General features: G+C 38.5%; 4 protein-coding genes across 7 annotated transcripts in view; 2 read left to right on the top strand and 2 right to left on the bottom strand.

Moving 5' to 3' along the window:
• Positions 1 to 4,913, bottom strand: part of nf2a (NF2, moesin-ezrin-radixin like (MERLIN) tumor suppressor a) — a 41,670-nt gene extending 36,757 nt beyond the window's left edge. Inside the window, exons 1-3 of the mRNA XM_079251807.1 lie at positions 4,203 to 4,913; positions 2,778 to 2,903; positions 2,543 to 2,665 (exon numbers count right to left, since the gene is read on the bottom strand). Of these exons, the coding sequence (XP_079107933.1) occupies positions 2,543 to 2,665; positions 2,778 to 2,903; positions 4,203 to 4,316 (363 nt within the window). The 5' untranslated portion in view covers positions 4,317 to 4,913. The remainder of the gene's footprint in view (positions 1 to 2,542; positions 2,666 to 2,777; positions 2,904 to 4,202) is intronic.
• Positions 4,914 to 5,818: 905 nt separating this feature from the next.
• Positions 5,819 to 15,282, top strand: fbxo21 (F-box protein 21; the record flags this gene model as incomplete). The annotated part of the gene is made up of 12 exons (XM_079250752.1): positions 5,819 to 6,042; positions 6,591 to 6,726; positions 6,839 to 6,948; positions 7,130 to 7,251; positions 8,996 to 9,142; positions 9,298 to 9,431; positions 9,517 to 9,653; positions 11,969 to 12,148; positions 12,348 to 12,480; positions 12,908 to 13,098; positions 13,193 to 13,350; positions 14,392 to 15,282. The coding sequence occupies 12 exons, from the start codon at positions 5,819 to 5,821 to the stop codon at positions 14,631 to 14,633; spliced, it is 1,914 nt and encodes a 637-aa protein (XP_079106878.1). The 3' UTR covers positions 14,634 to 15,282.
• Positions 15,283 to 15,618: 336 nt separating this feature from the next.
• tesca (tescalcin a) overlaps positions 15,619 to 26,904 on the top strand; it is a 16,726-nt gene continuing 5,440 nt past the window's right edge. For 3 of the 4 annotated variants that reach the window (XM_079251824.1, XM_079251823.1, XM_079251821.1), the window contains exons 1-7: positions 15,619 to 15,742; positions 16,790 to 16,859; positions 18,250 to 18,330; positions 20,433 to 20,572; positions 23,919 to 23,980; positions 25,178 to 25,285; positions 25,375 to 25,422. In XM_079251824.1, coding sequence (XP_079107950.1) covers positions 15,682 to 15,742; positions 16,790 to 16,859; positions 18,250 to 18,330; positions 20,433 to 20,572; positions 23,919 to 23,980; positions 25,178 to 25,285; positions 25,375 to 25,422 — 570 coding nt within the window. In that variant the 5' untranslated portion in view covers positions 15,619 to 15,681. Of the gene's footprint in view, positions 15,743 to 16,789; positions 16,860 to 18,249; positions 18,331 to 20,432; positions 20,573 to 23,918; positions 23,981 to 25,177; positions 25,286 to 25,374; positions 25,423 to 25,502; positions 26,201 to 26,904 lie in introns of those variants that run through there. The other variant, XM_079251822.1, reaches the window with a different exon arrangement.
• The window catches only part of fbxw8 (F-box and WD repeat domain containing 8), a 21,313-nt gene continuing 20,733 nt past the window's right edge, over positions 26,325 to 26,904 (bottom strand). The window contains exon 11 of the mRNA XM_079251820.1: positions 26,325 to 26,657. Within this exon, the coding sequence (XP_079107946.1) occupies positions 26,492 to 26,657 (166 nt within the window). The 3' untranslated portion in view covers positions 26,325 to 26,491. The remainder of the gene's footprint in view (positions 26,658 to 26,904) is intronic.

The following is a 26,904-nucleotide window of genomic DNA, read 5'->3' as shown; positions in this document are numbered from 1 at the left end:
ATGACACCCCCACTCTTCAATAGCAAAGAGAACAGACCCTTGTCTTCAAGGGGTTAAAGCGGCAAGTTTCAATTAACTCCCAAAGGAGATTTTAATCACCAGCAAAAAAGATTTTAATATATAAAGCTGCGACAAATGTATCCACCTTTTTCATGTGAAGAATCAAGGCTCTTCAGTGATAAAATAAAATAAACTGTGTTATCACTGAATAGCCTTCAAATTGGTAGCTAAACACCCAGGTAGGTCCTTAATTTGGATATATCTGCAAACTGTGCCAAATATATCTTATATATTCTGATATAATGGTCACATGGGGACCTATTACCGCTCCCGCAAGAGCATTTCATAAGATCATTAAGCTTATCCAAGAATATCTAGTCAGAAGATTATAATGATAAGCCAGAGTGAGGGAAAGCAGTACATAATAATTAAAGGAAAGCATCTCCCCATTTTTAACCACTGGTGTTATTATTGCATCTTTCCAGAAGCTGATTTCATGTTGGCGATTTGGTCTCAGAGAGACTTACAAATACAATCATTATAGGTCTACAGTTTATATACTATATCACAAACCTGCATCTCTCCATAAAATGCACAAAGCAGGATTAGAAGGTCAGATGGGACAAACATGCTTTAGCTGTAATTATGCAAGTGGCCAATTCAATGCTTCACACCTTGTCATTTGCAAAGCCAGTCATGCTGTCGTCTCTTGTTTTGAACGGACAAAGGTGCAGAGACAGAGGTGACAGCCCCCTAATCACAGCAAGCACTAAGAGGCTGAGGTTGCACTCCCCCTTTTACAAATGAGAGCATGTCGCTGCTACGGTCGCAGGATGATGTGACAAACATGTGCATGTGTCTGTTTGTGCAAGGTCTCTGAAATGGGTAAGCTTGAGAGTGTGTGTGTGTGTGTGTGTTTGGATCAGTGATCATTTCTGATAAGCACTAATCCAGCTGTCATGCCTGTGACACTATCTGAACAGGGGCCGCCTCCTGACATTATGGGAATTAATGAGAGCAAAGTAATAAGAAGACAGGTGATGTGATGCGCCACACATTTTCATTCTCTATTTCTAGCTGTGTTTCTTATTTCTAAAGAATAATTTCTATTTAAATAATTAAATGGACCTAGAAAAAAATGCATAAAATGAGAGCCTTTATCCAAGTGTTGGGGAAGCAAACCACACCAAAGTCTTACGTAAACCAGCACAATGGGCCTGATCCCATGGAGAATATGTCATTAACTGGGCCAATAACTGATCCTTTAAAGCCTAACTGGGCTCTGATAAATGTGGGTAATGGTATTGGGTGATGAGCGTACAAATACAAATGTCATCTCTTACTACCTGTATGGTGTAGCAGGCTGTGCAGGAACTCCCCCGGAGAGTATTAAGTGGATAGAAAGGGCAGTGGTATTATGTTGTGAACTGATTCTACATGGCTGCACACAATCAGACCAGGACAATGGAAAACGTGTATTACAGAGTTTTTGCTCAACAACTCTGTGAATGGCTGCCCCCTGCTGACACTGGATCAGAGCAAAGAGGAAGCTAAGGATGAAGCGTATACTGTAAGCCACATGTGGGTGTGCAAAGCTGCAAAGGATAATCTTAAATACACAGCATCTTAAAGGCTTTAAGTGCTGAAGATAAACTGCCTTGTCATATCACACTTATTTTTATTGCATCAATTTTAAATCTTGCCATTTTTCCTATTTCAGCAAGAAAACATCCACTTCTGAGTTTTAAAGTCTTAAACAAAGCCTCACTTTGAGGGAAAATGTGTCTGCCCACGGGCCAGGGTGGTTATCACAAACTGCTTCTAAGAAGCATGTTGGATTGTACCTCAAAACTTTGAGGAATTTTACTTTAAGCCCAGTTAACGACTCTCCTGTCGGTGTATCTTCCAAGAAATATGAATTTTTTCTTCACAGTCCTGGTCAAAAATGGGTCTATGAACTCTTCTGCAGATGTCTGCAACATTTGTAACCATGCAAAGTGTACGCATCACGAGTAGATCCCTGTTTGGAGAAGAGTTTTTATGTAAAGTTTCATCATTATCTGCAACTTCAGGATCTATAATTACTAAAAATATAACAATCAGTGGTGATAATAATGGGGAAACAGGCACCAAGATGGTAGCTCTATGTCAAAACGGACTTCTCAGAACTCCAAAAGAGCTCTTCTTTGTAACACACCTAGAATCTCGCTGTGTGTATAAACAACGGCACTGCATTGTTTACTGTCTAAATTCAATATTTGCAAGAGTCCACTCAGCATATGGATGCAGAAACAAAGATGTGACCGTTTAAAAACAGCCAAGGTACTGAATCATTGTGGTGCATAGAATCATCTCAAAAAGCCACTGCAGTATAATACAGACATAGAATAAACAGAAAAAGGGAAAGGGGAAATATCTCAGCAGTTAATTGAAAGGACTAAATATTTTATGCTTCTCCTAAACCAGTTTTGAGTGATCAGATTATTATTATCAGAATTGACTCACAATGACAACATCAGACATGTTTAACGTTTTTAGTTACCTGCAGAAAGAAGAGATGCTGAGTGATATCTTGGACGAGCTCTTCCTCTGCATTTTCAGGGTAAAACTTGGCCAGGAAGTGAAAGGTGATTGGTTCTTCCTTTGGCACCTCTTGATCCAAAACCTGCAAATAAAAAATGTAAAAATTAAACAAACAAATGAGTATTTTCTTAATCCTGCACAATGTTCACGTGGCTCGTAGCCTTAAAAAAAAACAAAAATTAAATGGGCTTAACCTTTTTTTCCATCTTCAGCCAAGCCACAGAGTCCTTTATTGTGTACTGAAGCCCAAAGAACCACGTTTCCCTCAGGCCTAGTGTCCGACACACCAAGTCGAAAAGGTCTTTTCCTTTCCACTTGACCTGAAATAAATCAAACTTTCAGCATCTATTTTATTCTTTGCAGAGTGAATCTAACTTAAATGTATCAAATACTAAATGTGCACAACAAATATAATATTAAAAAGTAAATTAAAATGTGAGCTGCTCGGAGGAGTAGTGGTTAGCACTGTGGCCTGACAGCAAGAAGGGTTTGATCCTTGGTTGGGGGGAGGCTAAAACAGTGGCCTTTCTGTGCGGAGTCCAAAGACATGCATGTTAGGTGTATTGGTTCATCTAAATTGTCCCTAGGAGTGAGTGTGAGCGTGAATGGTTGTTTGTCTCTTTGTGTTAGCCCTGCGATGAACTGGCGACCTGTCCAGGATGTACCCCATGTCTCGCCCGAAGGCTGCTGGGTTAAGCTCCAGCTCCCCCGCAATCCTTGATCGGATTAAGCGGTTCAGAAAATGATTGAATGAAGTTAAAATGTCCACAAAACTATTATTTCCAACATTACCAGTGGTTGTAATTACAGATCCAAGCATTTATTTATTTTTCTTGTAGCCCCTGAGCAAACTGTAGTGCAAGCTAATAAGGTTTGCATCAACAGACTAAGTGAAAAACCAGGATAATGATTAAAAAAAATAAAATAAAAAAAAAAAAACTTTACTGTGTGGAAGTGAAAGAAAATTTGGAAAAAAGTCCAGCACGGTGCAGAAAGAACATTTTGTTTGACAAGTACTTGTTAAATCCTATTCACTAAACCCAAAAGTGATAGGAGCAACATCCAGGCACAGGCGGCTTTTACACCACAGTGTAATGCTAGTTGCATTACGCTGTGGTGCATAATTACCAAAACCAACTGCTAATCTTGGTGGGGTTCCTCCCTTTTTGGTATTTGGCAAGTCATGTTGATGTTTTTAGCTCCAATATACCACCAACACTGCAATATGACACAGCAGAAGCACCAAAAAAGCAGAGCAAAGATATCAATTATCTTGAAACTGGCTTAAATCAATGTATTTTAACTCAGAATATAATTATGTTTCAGCCACTCCTGTCAGCACCCGATTTTGCCATTCATAAAAAAAAATTCATAATAAAACATAGAGACAAAGTTAAATACATTGGGCAATACTTGCTTGTTTGGTTTTGCTGCCACCTAGTGTTGGAAAACTTTTAAGTATGCACATTCAGAGGAAGTCTGCATTCCCACATACCGGATGGGCACAAAAACTTGTTGTAGTTTCATTATAGTTAAATACCACAAAACTCTGACTAATGTTAATAAACCCCTGTAAACACGAACTTTAAGTGTTTCATGACTTAGTTTGTCAAACCCACCTCGCAGCTGAACTCCATGTCTGACTCCATAGTGCAGATCCTCACATTAAAGTTCTTGGCTTGTTTTCTCAACAGGGAGTTAAATCCCATTTTCGCTGCTAAGACACTTGCCATGATCAACCAATAAACCGACTATTCGGTTAATCAAACGCTTCTACCACTTTCCCTACAAATAAACTGTACCGTCAGAACATTTCTCTAAGTTTTCTTCTACTTCATGACAGCAAAAAAAAAAAACGATGTCACTTTGCATAGTTGTCGACAAAGAAGTCCAGATGTACGTGCGCCTTTTCAGCTCGCCCTGCAATTGATTATTATAAGCCTGTTTCACCAAAGTCTTTCAGGCTTGTGTTGACATAGCACTTACAGATAAACACTCTGCATATTCTATATGTTTTATTATTATTATATTTTTCTTACTACACTGCCCCTATCAAAGAAAAAAACTGTATATATTTAGTTAAATTAAACATAAACAGTGTAGTGTCCCAGATGGTATGCTAATGATAGCAGGGCTCAACAGAAAGTAACTCGGCTAACTAAGGTTATTATATCCTAAATGATAGCTTTTTCACTAAGATTGTAAGTTTCTACAAGGTGAAATCCGTAAACACTTTTATCTTGGTATCTCAGAAACAATTAAACAAATACTTCCCCTCAAAAGACTTAGAAAAGATATAAGATATAAACTATGCTGGAAGCGAGGAGCGGGCTAACTGCGGCTAACAAGCCCCTTCCAACCAGAGTAGTGGTGCATTCATGTACTGTGTATAATGTAGTAATAACCGTAAGCAATAATACTCGCAAAAATACCAAAGAAAAAGAGAACAACTTTATTTAAAGGACAGGAACTCTTTCTCTCTCTCACACACACACACACACACACATGGTGGAAGAAGACGTAAAATGTATTTAACAGGTCTTTAATAAATGCTTTGATTATGGGTTTCAGAAACCAATTTATTATATGATATAGCCCAGTGTTTTTCAACCTTTTTTGAGCCAAGGCACACTTTTTTTCACTGAAAACTTACAAGGCTCACCACAAACCAAAATATTAAAAAGGAAAAAAAAAAAAGCACATATTGTTCATATAAAGTCCATCTTGTCAAGTGGCCTTGAATAGAAATAAGATAAACACAAGAGAAATTAATTTTATTTTCTTTCACCTGTGCCCTAGATGAACACAGAGCTGCTTTTTAGACTAATCAGGTGAAATTGGATATTTCCCAGGGCACACCTGATGATCTCTCATGGCACGCTAGTATGCCACGAGACACTGGTTGAAAAACACAGATATAGCCTGTCAATAAACTATTTTTTTCTAAAGTCAAATCAGTCCATATGATTACATTTTTCTTAATTCTCTTGACCTCAAACCAATCAAATAGCTACAATTTATTTATTTATTGTTTGTTTTTGTTTCTTTGCAATAAGTTTCCTTATTTGTCGGTACAAAGTCAGGAGTTACCAGGGGGCTCTGAAGGCAGCACCCCTTCTGACGGAAACACTGATCCCATCGCCCTTATTTGGAGCATACCCCGCCCATAACTCCGCCCCCTGCGCCATAAAGAGGCGTGGCGATACCGATGAGGTAATCGGGGTAAACAGTAAAAATGGCGACGTCTGTAGCCGGAGAGGAGCAACCGAGTCTAAACGGGATTATTTCTGAGCCCCAAACAAAAAAACTGACCGACCTGCCGACTGAGTTGCTGGAGCACATTCTGTGCTTCCCGGTCCTCAAACATGTCGACATTTGTAGCGTTTCTTGCTGCTGCAAACGGCTACACGATGTTTGCCATGGAAGGGGGAAGGTCTGGGGACACCAGTACAAAATCAGGTGCTGCGATTTTTATAGCATCCTTGTGGAATTCTGCCTCTTGGTATTTTTTTCAGCTTTGTCTCCTGTAATTAGTCTAAGTGTTTGGGTTTTGCCATTTGATAAGGGCCCTAAAGCCCTCATCAGGAGGGTTCATTCCCTGCAAACACACGGGCAGCTGTCAGCTCTTGACATTCTGCTGATGCACCAAATTCGTCCTCATGCCAGCCCGATTGTAAGAGTTTATTCTGCAGACATCTACGAGGCCTAGTAAATGAAAGCTTGTCCAGGTTTAATGACTGTGATTCATATTCGGTTTTAGGCTTGGCTTCTAAATGTGGATTTGTGTGACCTTGAGTTTTACGGACAGGAACTGCATGGAAGAGTGCAGCTCTTGGAGGAACCTCAGCCAGGCTGATCAGCCACATTTTACTTCTATTTACTAGAATAATAAGACATTTTCTGTTTAATTTAAAACAAACTCATATAGTAATATTTTCTGTTAAAGACAGGCGTGTTTTTTTGTTTTGGTTTTTTTTTAATGCCAGTTTTTCTGCTTGCATCCACAGATGGCCAAGACTGCAGAGGTTTTACCGTCAGAATGAGAGCTGTGACTGGCTGAGAGAATACAAAACACGCCACAGAGTTGGCATACAGATACGAAGGACTGTGGAATCAATCTCAAAGAGATTCTTCACAGAAGTTGTAAGTAATGGTTTTTAAATTAATCAAACATCATCATTACTACATCTTGATATTCGTGCAAGAAAATATGGGCTGTATATGTTGCAAACTAACCTGGAGGTCTGCAACTCAGCCATGCGTTGGCCAGGTGCTGGGGGATAGCTTTGCAGAGATCGAGTCGCTCGGGATGCCAGAGCACTTCTGTGAAGACGAGCTTCTTTTCATACTCAACTCTGACAAGAGGTGAGAGCAACGCTTCGCATGAAATAAAGCCTAAACCAATACATACCACAAACTAGACTTCGCCATCATTACCTCATTTGGTTTAATCCTCTCTGAGAAAAGTTCTTTTGTATTTCCATCTTTATTGGACCACTCATGTCTCTCTCTCTCTCTTTCTTTCACTCTCTCAACCAATTATTAGGAAAAGTTTGACGCTGAAGTACTATGCAAAGAAAATCCTTTACTTCCTGAGACAGCAGAACATCTTGAGGAGTCTGAAAACCTTCCTGGAGCAGCCTGCAGAGCAGCAGTCAGCTCTAGAAGGTAAAATATCACATGTGGTCATTCATTATGCATATTATGTCAGGTTGATCTATACACAACGTGTCTGTTGTCTTTTACTGCAGTGAAATAATATATATATATATATATATATATATATATATATTTAAACATTTTCACCATGAAAGTCTGCACTGACAGTGCTTGTCATTAGTAAAACGCTAACTTTTTTAATTCAGTTCACAACAGTGTCATCTTAGGGCATTTTATAGATGCATCAGTTCAAGCCAGTTCATAATAAAAAGCCAAGTCAGGAAAAACCAACATAGATCTTGACTTTGATCCAATCCCTCATCCTGAGCATGCACAAGGCAACACTAGAAAGGAAAACACCCCTTTAACAGTAAGGAAAACCTTCCAGCAGAACTCAGCTCAGGGAGGGCGGTCATCTGTCTGGACTGGTTGGAGTGGAGAGGACATGAAAGACAGACCAACATGCACTACAACTTTTATCCAGGAAGACCTGCAGAAAGAGGAGAAATATGTTAATGATGGCGGTACTGTTGTCTGTTTCTACATGGAAATCTGATGTTGTTTGTGGAGAAAATTGCTACACATGTATCAGTTGTGTCACACAGTGAGTCTTATATTTCAACAGGAAGTTAAAGTTTAAAGGAAATAGCTAAAGCGTAGAAGAGATGTATATTTGTGTAAATGGAAAAAGAATGAAAAGAATGAAAATATCCTGGAGCAGATTGCACCTCCACAAATGTTTTCATCTTCTCATAAATTATATTTGGACTCGTCAGTTTGAAGTTTCTGACTTTTTTTATTTGAGTCAAATATCTTTGTAGAGGACCTGAGGAGGGACTCTGTAATCCTTTCATACACAGCAGTCGTTTTTCTAACAAAGCTGCTATAAAGATAGCTGGTTGAATCCACGCAATCACCTACGGTAGTCTGGTAAATCATGTCTAGATGTTCTATCTCTGTGAACTCTTTAGAGACAATACAGAAAAGCCATTCAGATTTTTTTAATTGGTACTACTATGTCGGACACGTATGACCGCTATGATCATTCTCAGAAATACAAGCATATAATATGTTCACCTTGTGTATTTATGCGTGCTTATTGCCTCAGTGTCCAACCATGTTTCAACAAATCCTGCATTTATCTGATAAAACTATTCCATATAATTCAATCCAAACCAATCCACTTTATTTAAAAAGCCCATTTTTAAAAACAGAATGTCGCCAAAGTGCTGCACAGTCGAATATCACAAACTAAAAATAAAATGAAATAATATCATTAAAATAATAAGAACAGGTAAAACAATTAAAAATAAATAAATACCCAATAAAATAACTAAAAAGTAAAATAAAACAAATAAAAGACGCAGAGGACCACACAACCCACACTAAAACCTACAGGCAGGCTGTGCAAAGAAGCTAAAATCGGTGGGGATGTGATCATGTTTTCTGGTGCCAGTTAAAAGTCGTGCAGCAGATTTCTGGACTAACTGCAAGCGTGAAAGAGCGTGTTGGCTGATGCCTACATAGGCCGTTGCAGTAGTCCAGTTGAGAAGAAATAAAAGCGTGCACAACTTGTTCCAGAACATGAAAAGATAAAAAAGGTTTCACTTTTGATAAAAGATTAAGGTGATAAAAACTTGATTTTAAAAATGGCGTTGATTTGTTTATTGAGCTTAAAATCCCCTTTTAAAACCTGGGGTGTGTTGCAAGGACATGGTTTTTATGTTCTCTGGGTCATATCCGCCTTTTTTAGGTGCCGTACTTGTGGATCAGTATTGTAACCCGCTGGCTGATGTCACAATGGACGGCATATCGGCGCAACTGGATGAGATGACAGAAAAAGTGAAGAAGATGCTGAGAATGAAGAACCCGTCTCATCCCAGCCTGCGCACCGCTCAAGGTTCAACACAGAATTGCAGAGGGAAACGTGTATTTTTTTTTTTTTTTTTTAACTTTTTTGCACTTTTTTCATTTTCATGGTTACATTTCTTGCATCTTAACGACGACGTCTGAAACTCTAGTTTAATAAAGTGAACCTTTTTGTGTTTGCTGAAGGTGACTGTGCGATAGATGACTTGGAGCTCCAGCGGCAGGTGGTGTGTGCCCTAAACTCTGTTCTGTACGAGCAGCTTCAGTACAAAGGAAACGAGTGTGACTACTACAACCCGCTCAACTCTTACATCCATCAGGTGGCTTGTTGAGAAAATGTTGCTTTTTTTTTTATTATTACGGTTGTTTTCATTTTGAATGTTTTAACGTAAGTTGTCCGTTCAGGTGCTACTTCGCCGGACAGGTATTCCCATAAGCCTCTCTATTCTGTATATGACCCTGGCCCGGAAGCTGGGGGTTCAACTGGAGCCTGTCAACTTTCCAAACCACTTCCTGCTGCGCTGGTGCCAGAAACAAAGAGGGTATGGCTTGAAATAAGTTATTTTATATATTTCCTTACATTAGGAGCTGGCAGCCATGTAAAATAATGAAATGTTTTCTCATGATCCACATCACTTTTTTTTCCTCTTCTAAATTTCACTAATGCTGCTCATAAACTCCAGTACTTATTCATTTTGTTTCCTAGTGTTTACTGGATATTGATCCTTCCACCCATTTTCTTCACTGCTTGTTCCAGTTAAGGGTTGTGGGGAAACTGGAGCCAATCCCAGCAGTCAGTTTACTGGATGTATGGAATACAAGCATAATTTATTTTTTTGCTTTATTTTTTTTAATGTGACATAAAAGCTACATGACATTTGCAATAAAAGCGAAATGTATTAGATTATTGTTGTTCAGAGATACAGTAATATAATAATCAGTATGCTAACATTAAATAAAAAATTATTTTACTATGAATTTTAAAGAGTGAAAGTTGCTCTATTTCTAATTTTCTGAGCTTTTGTACGGTGTCGAATACTCATAAGATACATGGGCAGCGCCGTTTTTTTTATCACCTGAATGCATGTTTGACATTTTTAGCACTCTCTACGTTTGGTTTCCATGGTGATGGAAATGATTGGTTTAGAGAGTTTTTCCTACTTAGAAATTTTAGTGACGTCCCGGGGGAAGGACTCAGTGATTGGTCATTTTCTCTAGGTTGTGCACGTTCACAAGAAGAAAGCCACGCCCACCTTCACTGCTCAGTATAACTACTCCTAGCAGTTGACCAATCAGACACAGGCCGCAGGCAGGACAAGGGGCGGAGCTTTCTCTATTTGCTCCTTTCTGGCAGAGGCTGATCTGAGAGGATCAAAACAAAATGAATGAAGAAGTTTGTGAAAAATGCTTGATTAGTTGTTGCCCTTCTGGACTTGCATAATAAAATAAATTTGACTGAAATGTGCATCATAAAGACACTTTAAGGCGGTGCGTTGATATTTTATGCAAGGTTAGCTTTTAACTTGTAAAATGGGCAGAGGTTTGGCAGCCTGCATCGGAGCTGAGTTATCCCCCTTTTTGGCAAGTTACAGTTACTCGTAACCAGCTATAAATCTTTAGCTTCTTGTTTGGGGATTTTCCTTCTTTCTTTTGTGCAAAATGCATCTACTTCAGTCAGACTGTTGGTCTGTCTTACTGCTGACTTTAGGTTTATCTAGTGATAGTCCATTATGCTTAGTGAGGGAGTATGAAGGTTGTGGCAAATCATATGCTTGGTGTCTTCTTTTAAATTTGTGATGATGATGATGATGTCTTGGAAATCGTTATTTTGTTGTTCAGGCTTTTTTACTCCTCACATTAACTTATTATTATTTAGATAGTCCACAATTCCTCCCAGAGTTAGCTGGTAATAAATCATGAATCTACTCATGAAGCCATCACTAGCTGCAACTAAGGCCATAGTTTGAAAGATCCATTGTTTTGTTTTTTTTTCTTAAAATATATCACAGGTTTCTCAGCACTGCAGAGCAGTAAAAGACAACTTATGATCCAGTAAAATTTTTGGGTTTTAGCGGTTGTCAATTGCAAATAGTTTTCTTGGAAAGTTTTTCTTGATCTCTCAAACTAATGCTAAAGCTGTACTGTTTCCGTTGTGCATACTTGAAATACTTCAAAACATCTTTTTTGTTTCCACTGAGAAGGTAGCTGCTTAAAGGACCTCACAGCTTTTGGTTGTTGGAACAAGGACAGAGGAGTTGAAATATCTGAAGTTTTGAAGTATCGCTTGGCATTTCCTAACTTTCATTGCAAAGAACATATTTAAGGACCTTGAACTTTGCGAAAGGAAAATGAAAACTTAAAAGACTCGACCCCTGCTTTAAAGTCCCTGCTTGTTTTTCCACACTGGTTCAACTAAATTGAAATAAGTCACTTAATCTGGTTTACATGAACTAACTCAGTTTATTAATGGATTTCTAACCTTGGGGATGAATAAAGTATCTTTTGATCTATCGATCTCTCTAAAACGTTAAACAACTTTTCATCTTGAACTTTTTGTCATTTCGAGATCAGTTTATCTGCCATGAATAGTCCGTTGTAGAAGTTTCTTTTTCATCAGTCGACAGTGTATCCGTCATTCATCTGTATTCCAGTGTTTAAGCTGACAAATCTGAGGATATAAGTTGGTTTAAAAACAAAGAAACAAACAAAAAAAAAAAAAAACCTTCGGACACAAATCTTTTCTCACAGTTTGGAGAGTTCAGCATGTACATTTTTTTCCATTTTCTGGAAGTCGTCCGCTGGCTGGACCTCACTGACAAAGTTTGTTGTGCTTTACATGAAATTTTTCTACCCCCAGGAGTGAGGACATCTATGACTTTGTCTACATCGATGCCTTTGGGAAAGGCAAGCAGCTGACAGCGAAGGAGTGCGAGTACCTCATTGGCCACAAGGTGACGGCAGATTACTACAGTGCCATTAGCACCACAGAGGTGCTGCTCAGGATGGTGGGAAACCTGCTAAACATCGGAAAGAGAGGGTAAGAGAAACCGCTGAGACTAGTGTGCAAAACATGGATGGATCCTAATTTTTATACATGAGGCAATTGATACAACTATAATGAAAGATTTTTCATCCTTTGGAATCCTCATTTTGTTTTCTCACACCGCCAGAGGGCCTTGCATCATCACTGAATAAGTAATTGTGTCTGTTATGCATTACGGTGTTGCTTCCTTCAGGGAGGGAAATGAGAAATCCTACCAGCTGCTGAGGGACTCGCTGGACCTCTACCTCACTATCAACCCAGATAATGTGACGTATTTGCTGCTGCAGGCACGCCTCTACTTCCACCTGGGAATCTGGCCAGAAAAGGTCAGGAAGCGGAGAATGAAATACATTTTTGGGCCATTTGCTGCATGGGTTTTAGAATGAAGTTCTACTGGTGTTGTATCTACACCCACTGTTACCAGTATTATACATGTTTTACCTAGACAGTGGACAGTTTTAAGTCTTTGCTTAAAACATATTTCTTTGCACAAGCGTTCAACTCAGGCTAACAGAGACTCTTTATTAACTTAAGTCCGAATTGTTTACTGATTTTTAAATTTGTGTCTACAATAGTGTATTACTGTACTGTTTTCTGTGTGTGTTTCTTTTCTTGTTCAGCACTTTGGGAGAAGTGTTACTGTTTGGAAATGTGCTATATAAATAAAGTTGATCTTGAGCTAGAAGCTTTAGAATAAAACTGTATTCTGCACTCTGCACGCTGAGGTCATGTATGTCTCGACCTTGACCCCAGGTGCTAGATATCCTGCAGCACATTCAGGCACTGGATCCCTCCCAGCATGGGGCGGTGGGATACCTGGTGCAGCACACGCTGGAACACATCCAGCACAAGAAGCATCCAGTAACTCCTGAAGTCAAGAGGCGCAGCGCTCCAGAACACGTGGAAGTCCAGTATTCAGTCGGCCTTATTATGAAACACAAAAGGTAGGTCAGCAGAAGACGTTTCTGAATATACTGAATATAAAAAAACACATAAAATCTTTTAAACGTATCTGCGCTGCTCCTTCTCCTCACCTAGGTCGGGTTATAACTGTGTGATTTACGGCTGGGACCCTAAATGCACCATGAGCCAAGAATGGATCACCACCATGAGGGTCCACCAGCTGTCCAATGGGCCTAACCAACCTTTCTACAATGTCCTCGTGCAGGACGGGACGTGCCGCTACGCAGCACAGGGTACGGCTCATGTCCACCTGCTGGATGGCAGGTGATTGTGATTGGGGATAGTTTAAAGGTTTAATGAAATAGTGAAAGTTGGAGCATTTCCACACACACAATGTGAAGGGATCTCAGTGGAATGAGACAGAACAGCTGTGTAGCCTTAAGAAAAAAATACGTAAATACTTATCAGGGAGGCTAAATAGGAAGGAGAAAGGTCTTTAGTTTGCTAGGAAGAATAAAGATTGGTGTGATAAGTCCAGATTTATCCTGTTCCAGGGTGATGGAAGCATCAGTGTAAGAGGTGATGAAGTGATGCACACATCACGTCTAGTGCCTATACTGTAAAAGTTGATGGGGTTAACGTAGTTGGTCAGGTTTTAGGTTCAGCAACATTATATGCTCAAAGAAAGAGGGCGGCTGATACCTGAATACACTGAATGAGCAGCTTGTTCCATCAGTAGATTTTTTTTCTTCCCTGATCATGTGGGCATATTCAGAGATGACTATGTCGAGATTCATCGCTTTCTGACTGGGAAACGGTGGTTCTGAGAACATGGCATATCAGTTAAACACATGCGGTCTGACTCTCATCGTTACAAGAGTTTGGAGAAAAATTAGTCCGACTCTGGAGGAAGTTGCACAAGCTTGCCACAGTGCATGTGTGCTGCATCAAAAGCTAATTGCAATGACCAAATATTAGTTTGTGACTTTGTTGGACAGACTGTTTATGTCTAGTCAGGTATTTCAGAGTAAGACTGGATATTTACAGCTTTGTAAGTGGAGGAAAGCATCTGAGAAAAGCAGCAATACCCTTAATTATTTGACAGTTTTTTTTTCTTTTGATTGCTTGTCTCTGCTAGCCAGTAAAACATTCCCATGTTCTCTTCAGCTGCATCACAGCTCTTATTACCTCCTTAGTCTCTCTCCAACACCTCCGCAGTCACTCCCAGGCTCTGACTAGGATTAGATATGATCAAACCTTCACTCTTACGCTGCTCAGCGTGCCTCACGAGGTAAATTAGCCACGCATCCCACTCTACTTTTCTCATTCCTCAGAGAACCTGGAGCCCCACTCGGCTCCGCTGGAGATCGGCCATCCGGAGGTGGGCCGCTACTTTTCTGAGTTTGCCGAAACCCACTACTTTGCCAACGAAGAACTGCAAACCCGATACCCGGAGGACATTGGTGAAACCTTGGGCACAGTGCAGGAGCTTTATCACAGACTGACTCCTGGCGCTGGAAGCCAAGAGGAGACTCCTGCCACAGACCAAAACAGCCAACAAGCCATGTCGATGTAGCGAGTAGCTGTGTCCAGACCTGGGTTAGCCAGTTATTGGTCACCCATTCTCAATTCACAACCTACTTAGCTGTTGTTTTGTTGTGCATCAAGACCAGGTCCTGTGCAACAGTTTTCTTTTTCTCTTTAAAAAAGAAGAGTCGTTACTGTTTTTGTTTTGATACACAATCAAATCCCACACAGTAGTTGTTATAAACAAAGTTCAGACCATCAGATCATTATATGTACGATGCTTATTAGCCTTTTCCAAATCCAGTCTTCTAACTGGGTTTAGAGAAAGTATTAAAACTAAAAAAAAAAAATAATAACATGAAGAACAAAAAGGGTGGACTTGAAGTGAAGCAGTTTAAGTGGATTAGTAAATTCAGGATGAGTATCCAGGCGCTGTAAATCCCTCCCTGCCTAAAATCAGGAATGCCTCTGTACCCCCATCTCCCTGCATCCAGCATCAGTCTGCAGAATAAACCCTAAGCCCAGAGACACACACATGAAAAAATAAAGGTAGAATCCATTATAAATGAACTTTTACTTTTAATTCTTCCTGTTTTGATCGTCTCACGCGCTTACGAAAGTCTAACTTTCACATTCCTCCAACGTTTCTTTTTTTTCCTGTATATTTGCAAGTGAAATATGTACAATGCCATGGTTCATCAGTGTCTTTAATAGAAAGCTTGGATGCCAGTGACTCGAAAGAAAAGTGACTGAGCTTGGGGGAAACAAAAAATAAAGTATTTCAAGTTTTAAAACTTGGCTTCTGACTTACTTTACTTCACTCACTGACAGCAGTCTGATCGGTTGTTTCATCATTAATGCAGAATGCAAAGCAGAGTTTATTTCAGAACACCCAGAAAACGTGACGGCAGCAGTAATTCACCCACAAGCCATGTGAATTTAGGACCTTGAGGACGCCAGATGTCTCCAGCAGCAGACTTCATTGGCTCTGACCTGCAAATGGGAGCCAGATAAAGCGGCGTAGGCGCAGGAAAGTTCGGCCAGTCCAGCCAGATTACGCGCCTTGACGCACCAGTGTATCAGCAGAGGCAGCAGGTATGGGAGCTTCACAGACGCACTCCGAGCACAAATACCAGGACCTGGTGGAAAAAAGTGGATGTAAGTAGGTGTAAAGAGCAACCCAAAAGCGACATTTATGTCGCGTCTTTGCCGTTTGTGTTGATCGGTTCGTGTCTTTGCGTAAAAGCTGCCAGTTGCGCAAGGAGAGCTTTTATGTGCTCTTTCTGTTCGTTTGTCTCGGAGATGTCACAAGCTGCCCTACTCTTGCATTTAAATCCCTTTGTGTGGCTTCAGAAACTATTTTAGATTAATGGAAACCTTAAATAAAGAAACGGAACTAAAAGAAGAAACAGCAGAAGTGAGAGAATCTATTTTTAGAAAAAGGATCCCGCTGACATTTCTACTTTCCCTGGCATGCAGGTTGAATAAATGGGGCTAGGTTTCATATCTGAGTGAGACTTTGACCTGCTGTCTTGCTTTTGTCTCATAAAATGCGGATTTGACCTGATGTCTCTTTGGATTTAGTTGGAGATGCACCTGATAACAGGTGTGCACACATTGCACCACTGTTTTCTGTAAGTGGTAAATTCAAGTGGTCCATGTAATAAAGGTTATTGTGACTTCACCTTGCTTGTCTTTTCACCCTGACCAGCAAATTTGTTTCTGCGTGGGGCCACAGTTTGTCTGAAAACACCAAACCCAGCTCCCTGCAGTGTTTCTCCAAACATCTACTCAGCTGCTCCTGAGTGAAATTAGAAAGCTGCAAATAAACACTGGTGTACACTGAAAAAACTAAAAATATCTATATATCTGTAGATCAGGCAGAAGCTTCTACAAAGCTTTCAGTCCACACTGAAGTGAGTTAAAGATTCAAATGACCATTTAAAATGGGTCATTTTTCAGGTGTACTCTATGTTTGCTTTACCATTAGACTGATAGCAGTGCTGCACATGATAAATCTGTTAAATAAGTCACTGTGTAATTGCGACAGTGCTATAAAAAGGTGGAACAAGATAGTTTTGTTTTAGCACAACTAATGATCTGTTTATTGTGGTTTTATGTGCATACTCTGCACCAGATACATGGCTGAAAGATGGATTCCTCACTGACTTCTGAATGACTTCTTGCTTTTCTTTTCCTCTAAAGTTTCAGTGGAGCAGATCAAAAACCTACATAAAAGGTTTCAGCAGTTGAGTGGAAATGAAGAGACAATAAGGTAATCTGCTTGTTTAGTTGTTCTGTGTTGCAAAAACTCTTGTTCAGCTTATGTAGCCTTGTGAAAAAGAGCATTTTCTCTTCGGTCTTGTTGTAAATATTAGGACATAAATCTTAACCAGAAAAATCATCCTTACTTACCAAATCTTAAAATAACATAACATAACAAAAAAGGGCCAAAATGCAGGAACAGTGTGTGAAAAAGTAAATAAACTTTCTACCTTTTCTATAGAAATTAAAATGGAAGCTGGTAAACAGGTTCTGTTGTTATCAGCTGATAAGTGATACACCTTTAAAAGCTGAAGTTTGGTAACATTTGCTGAGCATTTTGGTTTAACATAGTGTCAAGGAAGAAAAATATCAGCAATTCTGTGAGAGAACTGGATGTTACAGCACATTTAGTCCCAAGGTCAGACCTTGCAATGCTCAGAGAAACTGCAAGAAAGATAAGTGAAGCGCTACATCTTGGACTCCACAGGATCCAGTTAGCTTGCTAAATGGTACAGTTCATTTTTGGGGAAAAAAAATGTTTTTTTTGTTTTTTGTTTTTTTTTTACACAACTGCTGCTCGGACGGGACGAATATGAGAGGACAGCTTAGGTTTCCATCTTCCACTTGAACAAACTGTAAGACTTCTGGAGCATTGTTCTTTAACAGATGAGGTCAGAGTGTAAGATGCTTGGACATGAAGCAGAGCAACATATCAGCACCAATGCTTGATTCTGCCTGTTATGCACGGTGGTGGAAGGGTGATGATTTGTGCTTGTGTGCTGTTTATTGTTTCAACACTGAACTCCTCTGTATATATCAAAGTATTCAAAAGTGAGTTTTTTTGTTGTTTTTTTTTTTTAAATCAGGGAATTGTAACCTCATTTTAAGACCTAGTAAAGCTCTGATTACTTTTTTTCTATATAATGTTCTGATATATAAAACAATTTGAAAGATGGAGTAAATGATTTTAATGGATGGGTTTTCAATAGATAAATATATCCAGCTGCTGCTAAAACATAGTACAAAAGATTTTTAAATATTAGTTGTGAATATATCCTGTAATAAAGACACAAACAAGTAATGTGGAGACACACTGAAAATGTGCAAATGTAGACTTAAGAGGCATATATCTGTTGATGCATCTGACACACAGAAACTTCTGTTCACACACTCATTCATGAATAAACAAACAAAATTGCAGTAGTGATAAATCATGCATAACTTCTCTTTAGAAGGAAATGGAAAAAAAGTTGAGTATTTCCTCCTACAGCTAACACACAAACATCCTAGTTCCTGTACTATATGAAAATGAGTGGTATTTATGTGTGTAAAAATGAGCTGATACTCAGTAATCCCAAGATTTTTCATGTTGTGCTGAACTTTGCCTTGTTATCTTGCAGCAGAGAAAACCTGGACAGCATTCCAGCCCTCGCTAACAACCCCATCAAGAAGCAAATTGTTGAAGCATTTTTCAATAAAAGGTGGGTACAAGTGGATTATGCCATACTTTTTATCTTCAACTTACTGCTGAGTATCATGTCACCTAATATTAAGATACCTGTTGTGATGAGGATTCTGAAATAAATGTCCAGAACTTGGCCTTCATCCCTCTGGTTACCTCATCAGCTGCTAGTTGGCCTTTAACCGTTTGATCACTAAACTTACGGTAGTCAAATTTACGTATGAAGCATTATACTAAGTATTAAAGCTGTTATACTAAAGTGTGGCAGGCTGCAACTCCTTGTTGATGATAGTCAAGGAAACAAGGGCAGCTTGAATATTTTTGCGCAACTTTTTTAACTTGATTTTTTCCAGAAATGTCAAATTTGGATGATATTTTAGGTGAAAGATTTGATTTCACCCTGGGAAAAGTGAAGTGCTTCTCAAGCAAAGAAGGCAAGGTTGTCTCGCATTCCATTTAGGACCAATCACAGCAGATTGTGCTTCTCTGGTGGAGGATCTAAAAGAGACAGGCGCTAAAACCAGAGTGTTACCAGGAGGTGCTGCTGTAATATCTGTAATGAGGGGAAATTACTTGTATTTTGAGCATCACAGCTCTAAAATCTGTTCTGAATTGTGGAATTTGATAATCTTAATGCAGATTTGGGAATTGGAGGAAGTGAATTCTTGGCTAAACTTAAGTGGCCACAAGAGATTAAAAATGCAAGAGTAAGTCAGACCTTTAAATGAGTTTAAATTTGGATGTGTGTGACGTTTGACACGCCAGGCTTTCAGCTCCAGTGGCTGAACTAAGCTAACTCCCTGCTGATGGAATTTATCAAAGACACAAAGGGGCTTCTCTTCCTTTTAGAGAACCGCTGAGCGCGTGCACGAAGTCAGTGCTTGTACTTCTATTTGTGGGGAAAATGGGTTAAAGACAAAAAACTTAACAAAGAGGAAAAAATATTGTCTATTCATCCAGTTCAATTTGTAATGTGAAAATAATTTCCCCATCAACTTGAGGATGCTACAGTTGTGTTCATATTTATTCATACCCTTTCATTAAAGAAGGAAAAAAACAGCTGCCTGTAAAATAAGCTGAAATTGACTAAAGTAATAATTAAAAATTTTATGAAAATCATTACATTATTTTCTAATTCTGGTTCAATAGAAATTTTTTTTTTTTTAAAAAAGAAAAAATAAGATGATTTATTACATATTACATCACTCATAAACTAATATTTAGTTGAACAATCCTTTAATGTTTCCTCCGCTCCAGTCAGGTGTTTTCTGTTCCTCTCAGTCAGACTTCTGCACCTGTTGACAGGTATTTTGTCCCACCGTTCAACAGAAAAGTGCTCTAATTTGTCCAGGACCAATTTGTTTGTCTGTTTGTTTGTTTTCTTTCTTCAACTCAATTAAATAAAAAACTGTGTCTTATATTACTAAATTATATTTTTGCAAATCTTTAGAGTGACTGTTGTAAATTCAGTCTTTTCTTTAATGAAAGGGGATGAATTCATATGAGCACAACTGTACATCAGCAATAATATGACATCAGGTGTATTTTGGTGCATGTTGCAGGTTAGATCCCCCCTCAATATAAATATATTACTGTAGGAATTGATGTATAAAAACACTTTTATAAATACACAATTTTGGGCTTTTGGAGTAATTTTTATTAGAATTTTACTACTGCAGCTAAAACTGCAAGACAGGAAGTGATGTGGAAAAAAGGAGACGATGTGCCGAAAAAAGCACCCCTGCCATGAAAAGCACCCATTTGCATGAAGCACAGTAACAGCATGACATTCCCTTCAAAGCAGCGGTGCTTTTTTAGTCTCTTTTTCCACATAACTTCCTGTCTTGCAGTTTTAGATGCAGTAGTAAAATTCTTACAGAAACTTCTCCAAAAGCCCAAAATAGTGTATTTATAAGTGTGATTTTATTTCACATTTGTTTCCACAATCTTTTTCCACATATGGATTTAAGAGGGGTTCTAATCTGCAACATGCTCTTTGAGTTCTTTGAAAATCAAAATGTTGCTGTGTGATCCAAACAAGCCAGATATGATTACATGTGAGTTCTGTGGAAAAACACATGAATCACGTGCTGGTTCGTTTTTGCATTGCTTATGATCCAGGAACCAGCATGGAAATGAGGTGGGCTCCTTTGAGGAGATTGGCTTTGAGCAGTTCATCATGGTCATGTCCCACTTCCGCCCTCCGACTCTGAAAACGACAGAAGAAGAAAGGCAAGCCCTGAGGAAAGAGAAACTCCGCTGTAAGTAACATCAGTATGTGCTGCTGCCAGCGTCTTCTCTTCATGTGTCTCCAAACAGGGAGGTTTATACTTTCTTCAGACACCACCATCCTACTACACAGAGTGTGGTGATGCTTAACGACATGAACGAGCACAGATTCCTCGCAGGATGTCAGATCTCACATGGGAGAAGTTCACTGCCATTCGTGGCTCAGCAGGGAACATGGGCAGTACAGACACCAAACCCAAATGTCACAAGTAGAAAAAATGATGGGCGGTTATTTTAAGCTGCTGATTCATTTATAACATTAGATAATCTGATTCATCATCTGTTCAGAGGTATTTCATATGTTGATTTCCTTCCTGTCAGTGGACCTTTCAGTGTCCAGAACAAAATCTGTTGTCAGGAATTTGAAACAAGCCGTTAAAATTTTTTAATTCACTTATGAAGTTATTTAATCTAAGCACGATATCATCAGCCAAAATAGCATTTTATCTGTCTATCTGTCTGTCTGTCGAGGTATATATATACATAAAAATATACATATAATGTCTGTCGAGGTATATATACATAAAAATATACATATAATGTCTGTCGAGGTATATATACATAAAAATATACATATAATGTCTGTTGAGGTATATATACATAAAAATATACATATAATGTCTGTCGAGGTATATATACATAAAATATACATATGTCTGTTGAGGTATATATACATAAAAATATACATATGTCTGTTGAGGTATATATACATAAAAATATACATATAATGTCTGTTGAGGTATATATACATAAAATATACATATGTCTGTTGAGGTATATATACATAAAAATATACATATAATGTCTGTTGAGGTATATATACATAAAATATACATATGTCTGTTGAGGTATATATACATAAAAATATACATATAATGTCTGTTGAGGTATATATACATAAAAATATATATATGTCTGTTGAGGTATATATACATAAAAATATACATATAATGTCTGTTGAGGTATATATACATAAAATATACATATGTCTGTTGAGGTATATATACACACATATGTGATATAGACCTTTTTTTTTTTTTTAGTTCAACTTAAAACATTTTTTTGTTAAAATAAATGAACACTTTCAGGATGTTTTGTAGGTCTCACTTTCTCATTTCTTTATACATAATGTAGGTGGACTGCTGTGAACCTGATCTGTAAACTTTAATATTTGAGAAATTAGGAAAGCGGACCCTGTGATGGACTCGTGACCTGTCCAGAGTGTACCCTGCCTCTTGCCCAGTGTCTGCTGGGATAGGCTCCAGCTTCCCTGCGACCCTTAATTGAACTGATCGGTTAAGAAAATGAATGAATGAAAGAAAGGTGGCTTTGTATGATCTTTTTGATATCCGTGTCAATGATCATTTTTGTGTCCCTTTTTTTTCCAGTATGGACAGTGATTTTACTGAACATTCATTCATTGTTCAGTAAAATCATTGTTCAATTAAGTGTCGTGGCGAAGCTGGAGTATTTCCCAGCAATCATTGGGCAAGAGGCAGAGCACACCCTGGACAGGTTGCTAGTCCATCACAGGGCCGATTATACTGGACATTTATATGTACTGGCGCCAACATTTGCACAGTAATCTAAACAGTGTGAAAGCAGTGAACAGTGGAATGAATGACGATTCAGCATGTATGTAGTTTTGAGCTGAAATGCTGCTCGAATTTTCATGTGCATGTTTATTTTGTCATTTATTTAAATATTTTCTACCATCAACTCATATCTGTATTTTTATGTTCCTTTTGCAGTTTCTAGGTAACACAGTTCTGGTCTTGGTTAGATTTAAAGATAACTTATTCGTGTCAAACATTAATTTCTATTTTAAAGTGACCTTATTTATTATTTCCTTTTTCATTTCTCCCCAAAATAAAAAGATAATTTAAAAAAAAAAGTGATTGGCAAATAATACAGGCTTCAACATACCTTAAAGATGTAATATATATCAATCGTAAACAGTTTTGGAAACTGTGAACTCTTTGGGAAAACCACAGGCAATGTGGAAGCATGACAAAGCATTTTCTGCAGTCTTCAGATTGTCTCCTGTTTCTCTAACAGCTTTCCACCCAGTGCAACTCCCTTCCCCTGAACTCATGCCTTTCCAGTTTAGTTTAATGACTTGTGAATGATTCATCAAATGCTTTTTAAGATCAATGAACAGAAACATCAGCTGCGTGATGTTTTTGTTTGTATTATCTTCCACTGAATCTGGTACAACCAGTGATGTTTACTGTTTTGATCTGAATCCATATCAGCTGTTTAGAGTATTGTTTTTATCTGATATCTTTCTGGTTAATGAACAATTTTCTGAAAGATTTTGGAGAATCTTTGGTTGTAACTATTCATTATCTGAACCGCTTTTTCTGATCAAGGGTCGTGGCAGAGCTGGAGCCTATCCCAGCAGCCTTCAGGCGAGAGGCGGGGTACACCCTGGAGAGGTCGCCAGTCCATCGCAGGCCTAACACTAAGAGACAAACAGCCATTCACGCCCACACTCACTCCTAGGGACAATTTAGATTAACTGATTAACCTAACATGCATGTCTTTAGACGGTGGGAGGAAGCTGGAGTACCTGGAGAGAACCCACACATACAGTGGGAGAACATGCAAACTTCACATAGAAAGGCCACTGTTTGAACCTCCTCCCAGCCGAGGATCGAACCAGTGACCTGCTTGTAACTATCAAAGTGATGTTTATTACTATAATATCAGTTTAACTTCTTGTTGACATTCCCAAAAGAAAGAACTGGAGCAAAGAGAACATGATAACTGTAGACAAGTGTCGTCCTTCTGCTCCGGTTCAGTGTCTGATTTTCAAAAAGTATTTGTCTAAAAAGATGTTTTTCCTGCAAACTGGAGAAGTTGGTTTTATAACTGACGAGTCGAGTACAGGTTGTAGAGAATACTTGCACCAGTTTGAGACTGGGCTCTCCTGTTGGGCAAGAGTCATTGTGATTCTTTAAGCATGGCGTTAGCAGAGCAGTTAGTGGCGACGGACACTTCCTGAGGAAGAAAAAAAGAATTTCTCTTGTCCGTGTCACAGAACTGTTGAATGGGAAGATTTGCAAACAGACCAAATCTTTGTAAAGGTCAGAGGTCATGAAGTGCTGACATGCTTAAAGCTGCTTTACTACCAAAATGACATTAGTGCCATTTAGTTGTCCTGGTTGGGATCTCGCCTTGAATGGGCGTCTTTGTTGTCTGTAGAATGATAAACATTCTTCTAATCACAACTTCCTTTGTTCGGATCCTGAGAAATGCTGATGAGAATTTCCCGAAAAATCAAACCAGCTACTTAACTGTTGTTTTTTTTTCCAGTTTTGTTCAACATGCACGACACAGACAGTGACGGCACCATTACGTTAGAGGAGTACAGAAAGGTAAGACAAATGGCCTCTCCTGTTTTTCTGCTTTTTTTACCCATTTAAGCAACACCAATCTGTCTCTCTGAAAGACTTGAAATGAAATTAATCTTTAATAAACTATTTAGCAAACCGCCATGTATTTATCTACAGGTTTCAAAAAGACAATATTAATGCAAGATTACATTATTTAGCCGTCAGTATTTTTCATTTGCAAGAATAGAAAATGTAAAACTCCAAATGACGCAATCTTTTATGCAAAAAACAAAACCTTTTTACACAGATGAAGCAGAGATGAAGACAATAATAAAAAAGAAAAGAATGACCTTCAGTCAGCTGTTTTCCAGTTTACCAAACCAGATTCCCTTGATGATGCATGACGTACTTTCCATAATTCCTTTTAATGCATCAAATAGCCAGAGGTGACCTTCATGTAAAACTGAGTTGGACCTCATTATGGCCTAATTTATTTTTAAAGACCAAAACATGCACATGCAAAGACTAGCATGTTTTTCTGACTGATTATTTAGATCAGGTTAAACTCTTGGTATGGTTGGATGGTCTTCTGCATGGCCTGGTTTGAGACAGTGGTTATTGGAGTTACTGCCTTTCTATCCATCTGACTGGATATTTTCCCTTTTTTTTTTTTTTTAACCAAACCCAAGACATGGTTGTGTGTGTAAACACCTCCCAGTAGACCAGCATGTCTAGCACCAACAACCAAGCCACATTTAAAGTAACATAAATCCCATTTTGACCTCCATTCTGAGGCTATGTTTAAAATGCAGCAGGTCGACTTGACCACGTCTACATGCCTACATGCATTGAGTTGCAATCTCATGATTGGCTGATTAGATATGTGTAAACTAGTAACTAAACAGCAGTGGCTGAACTGGCTGGTGTGTGCATGCGTGTGTGTACATATATCTCAATGTAAGTATTTACTGTATCATATTGTAGCTGGGAATAATGGCCTGTAATTCTGCTTTTAGTTTTGACTTGTTAAGAATGATCATTATAATGTAACAGAGAAATAAAGTAGGAGTCCAGCAGAACAGTTATCTACTCTCCTCATATGACTCGTCATCTGATTATCACAAGCAAATCTTACTTTATATTTAATTCTTATTTACTTAACCACTTGCTGCTATTTTGTATTCTTCTAATAAAACCAGTGAGGGATTAAACTCTTATAATATTCTACTGTAATCCAAGGTAGTAGAGGAGCTCCTGTCCAAATCTGGGGCCATCGGGCAGGAGGCGGCCAGGGCCATAGCAGATGCTGCCATGTTGGAGGTGGCGAGCACAAACGTGCCGCACATGGTAACAAAACTCACCCAAACCGACAGGTTGAAAACATTCCCACTGTTTCCAGCACAGTAACACACGTGTGTTCCTCTTCATCACTCCAGGCCCCAGATGACTTCTACGAGGGAATTACGTTTGAGCATTTTGAACAGGTTTGCATCTTTCTGACTCCCAACCTCTTTAGAAATGGAAAATAAATATATTTCTTGAAAGCTTTTTTGTCCATCCACAGATTTTAAAAGGCCTTGAAATGGAGTCCAGGATGCACATTCGCTTTCTGGACGTGGACACTATAACAATGCGTTGTGGGAAAACCACCACTTAAAGGGATATTACGCGTTTTTTTTTTTTTAATTCTAAGGAATAGTTTTTACTTCTGTTTTAAATGCAACATTTTTTGTTTTTTAAGATGTTAAAACCAAATATTTTTCATAAACCTTAACATACTTTAATAGAAAGAATTGATTTTATACTAATTTATAAAATATAAGGTGCTGGTGCAGTTAATAGTTTGACCAAATGGTGGTGCTAAACCTGCTTTTGTACTGTTTCTTAACTGCATTTTCAGAACATTATAAAGATTATCTTTAAATTAACGTTTGTTATCCTCCTTATATTTCTAACAGCTTTTAATAACTTGCATGTAATGTGAAGAAATCTGTGTGACTTAAACAAAAGGTCCACATGTTAGATGAAGTCAGCTGTATTCAGTGACTCCCCTGGCATTCATGGTCATCTGCTGTGGGTAACGTCCTGTGACTGCAGGCACATTCCTCTGCTGTGCCAAAATAGGCAGATATTTCATTTATGCATCCCCCTGAGACTCTGAAAAACCAACCAGGAAAGCAACTATCTTTAACTACTTGTCAATTTTTTTGCTTGACCTTTGAGGGAGTCAAAAATGGAAACGGTGACAAAATAAATGCAGAAAATCATGATAAAACTTTTTTTTTTCTTTTTGTACAAGTCTTTGTCTCAGTAGTGTGGTGAAGCTGCAGGGATTAAAATATAATTAAAATGAATTTACAGTTAAAGTTTAAAGGATAACATTGTAATATCTGGGCAGCTGATTCCCACATGCATCTAAATACTTCATTTCCAGATGTCCTGATTCAACAAGCATGATGTAAAAAAAAAAAAGATAATCTAAAAGGCTGCAGTTTGGAGAATCAAACTGATGAATGTTTCTACTGTCCATTCAGCTACACAGAGTCTCTCATGTCAGTGAGATGGATTGGAACCAGACAGCCTGTCGTAGGGCACCGCCAGACTGATGTTGTAGTTGTAGCCGTACGACTCGGTGTAGTTAGACCTGCAGATGGGGAGGATGTGCTCCTGTGACAGTGCATGCTCAGAAAAGTCATAGTGGCAGATGACCCCTCTGTGTCTGCAATTAAGAATGTTTGCATTAGGAACAGCACTCGAACTTTTTGGTCAATAACGTGTGTGTGTGTGTGTGTGAGAAAGCATATATGTATGTATGAATGAATGTATGTATGTATAGTTGTACATATATATATATATATATATATATATATATATATATATATATATATATATATATATATATGTATGTGTATATATATATGTGTATATATATATGTGTGTATATATATATGTGTATATATATATAT

The sequence above is a fragment of the Telmatherina bonti genome, assembly GCF_933228915.1.
Source record: "Telmatherina bonti genome assembly, chromosome: 13".
Taxonomy (NCBI): Eukaryota; Metazoa; Chordata; class Actinopteri; order Atheriniformes; family Telmatherinidae; genus Telmatherina; species Telmatherina bonti.
Note: the sequence above shows the minus strand (reverse complement) of the source record. Positions and strands in the feature narration are given on the sequence as shown.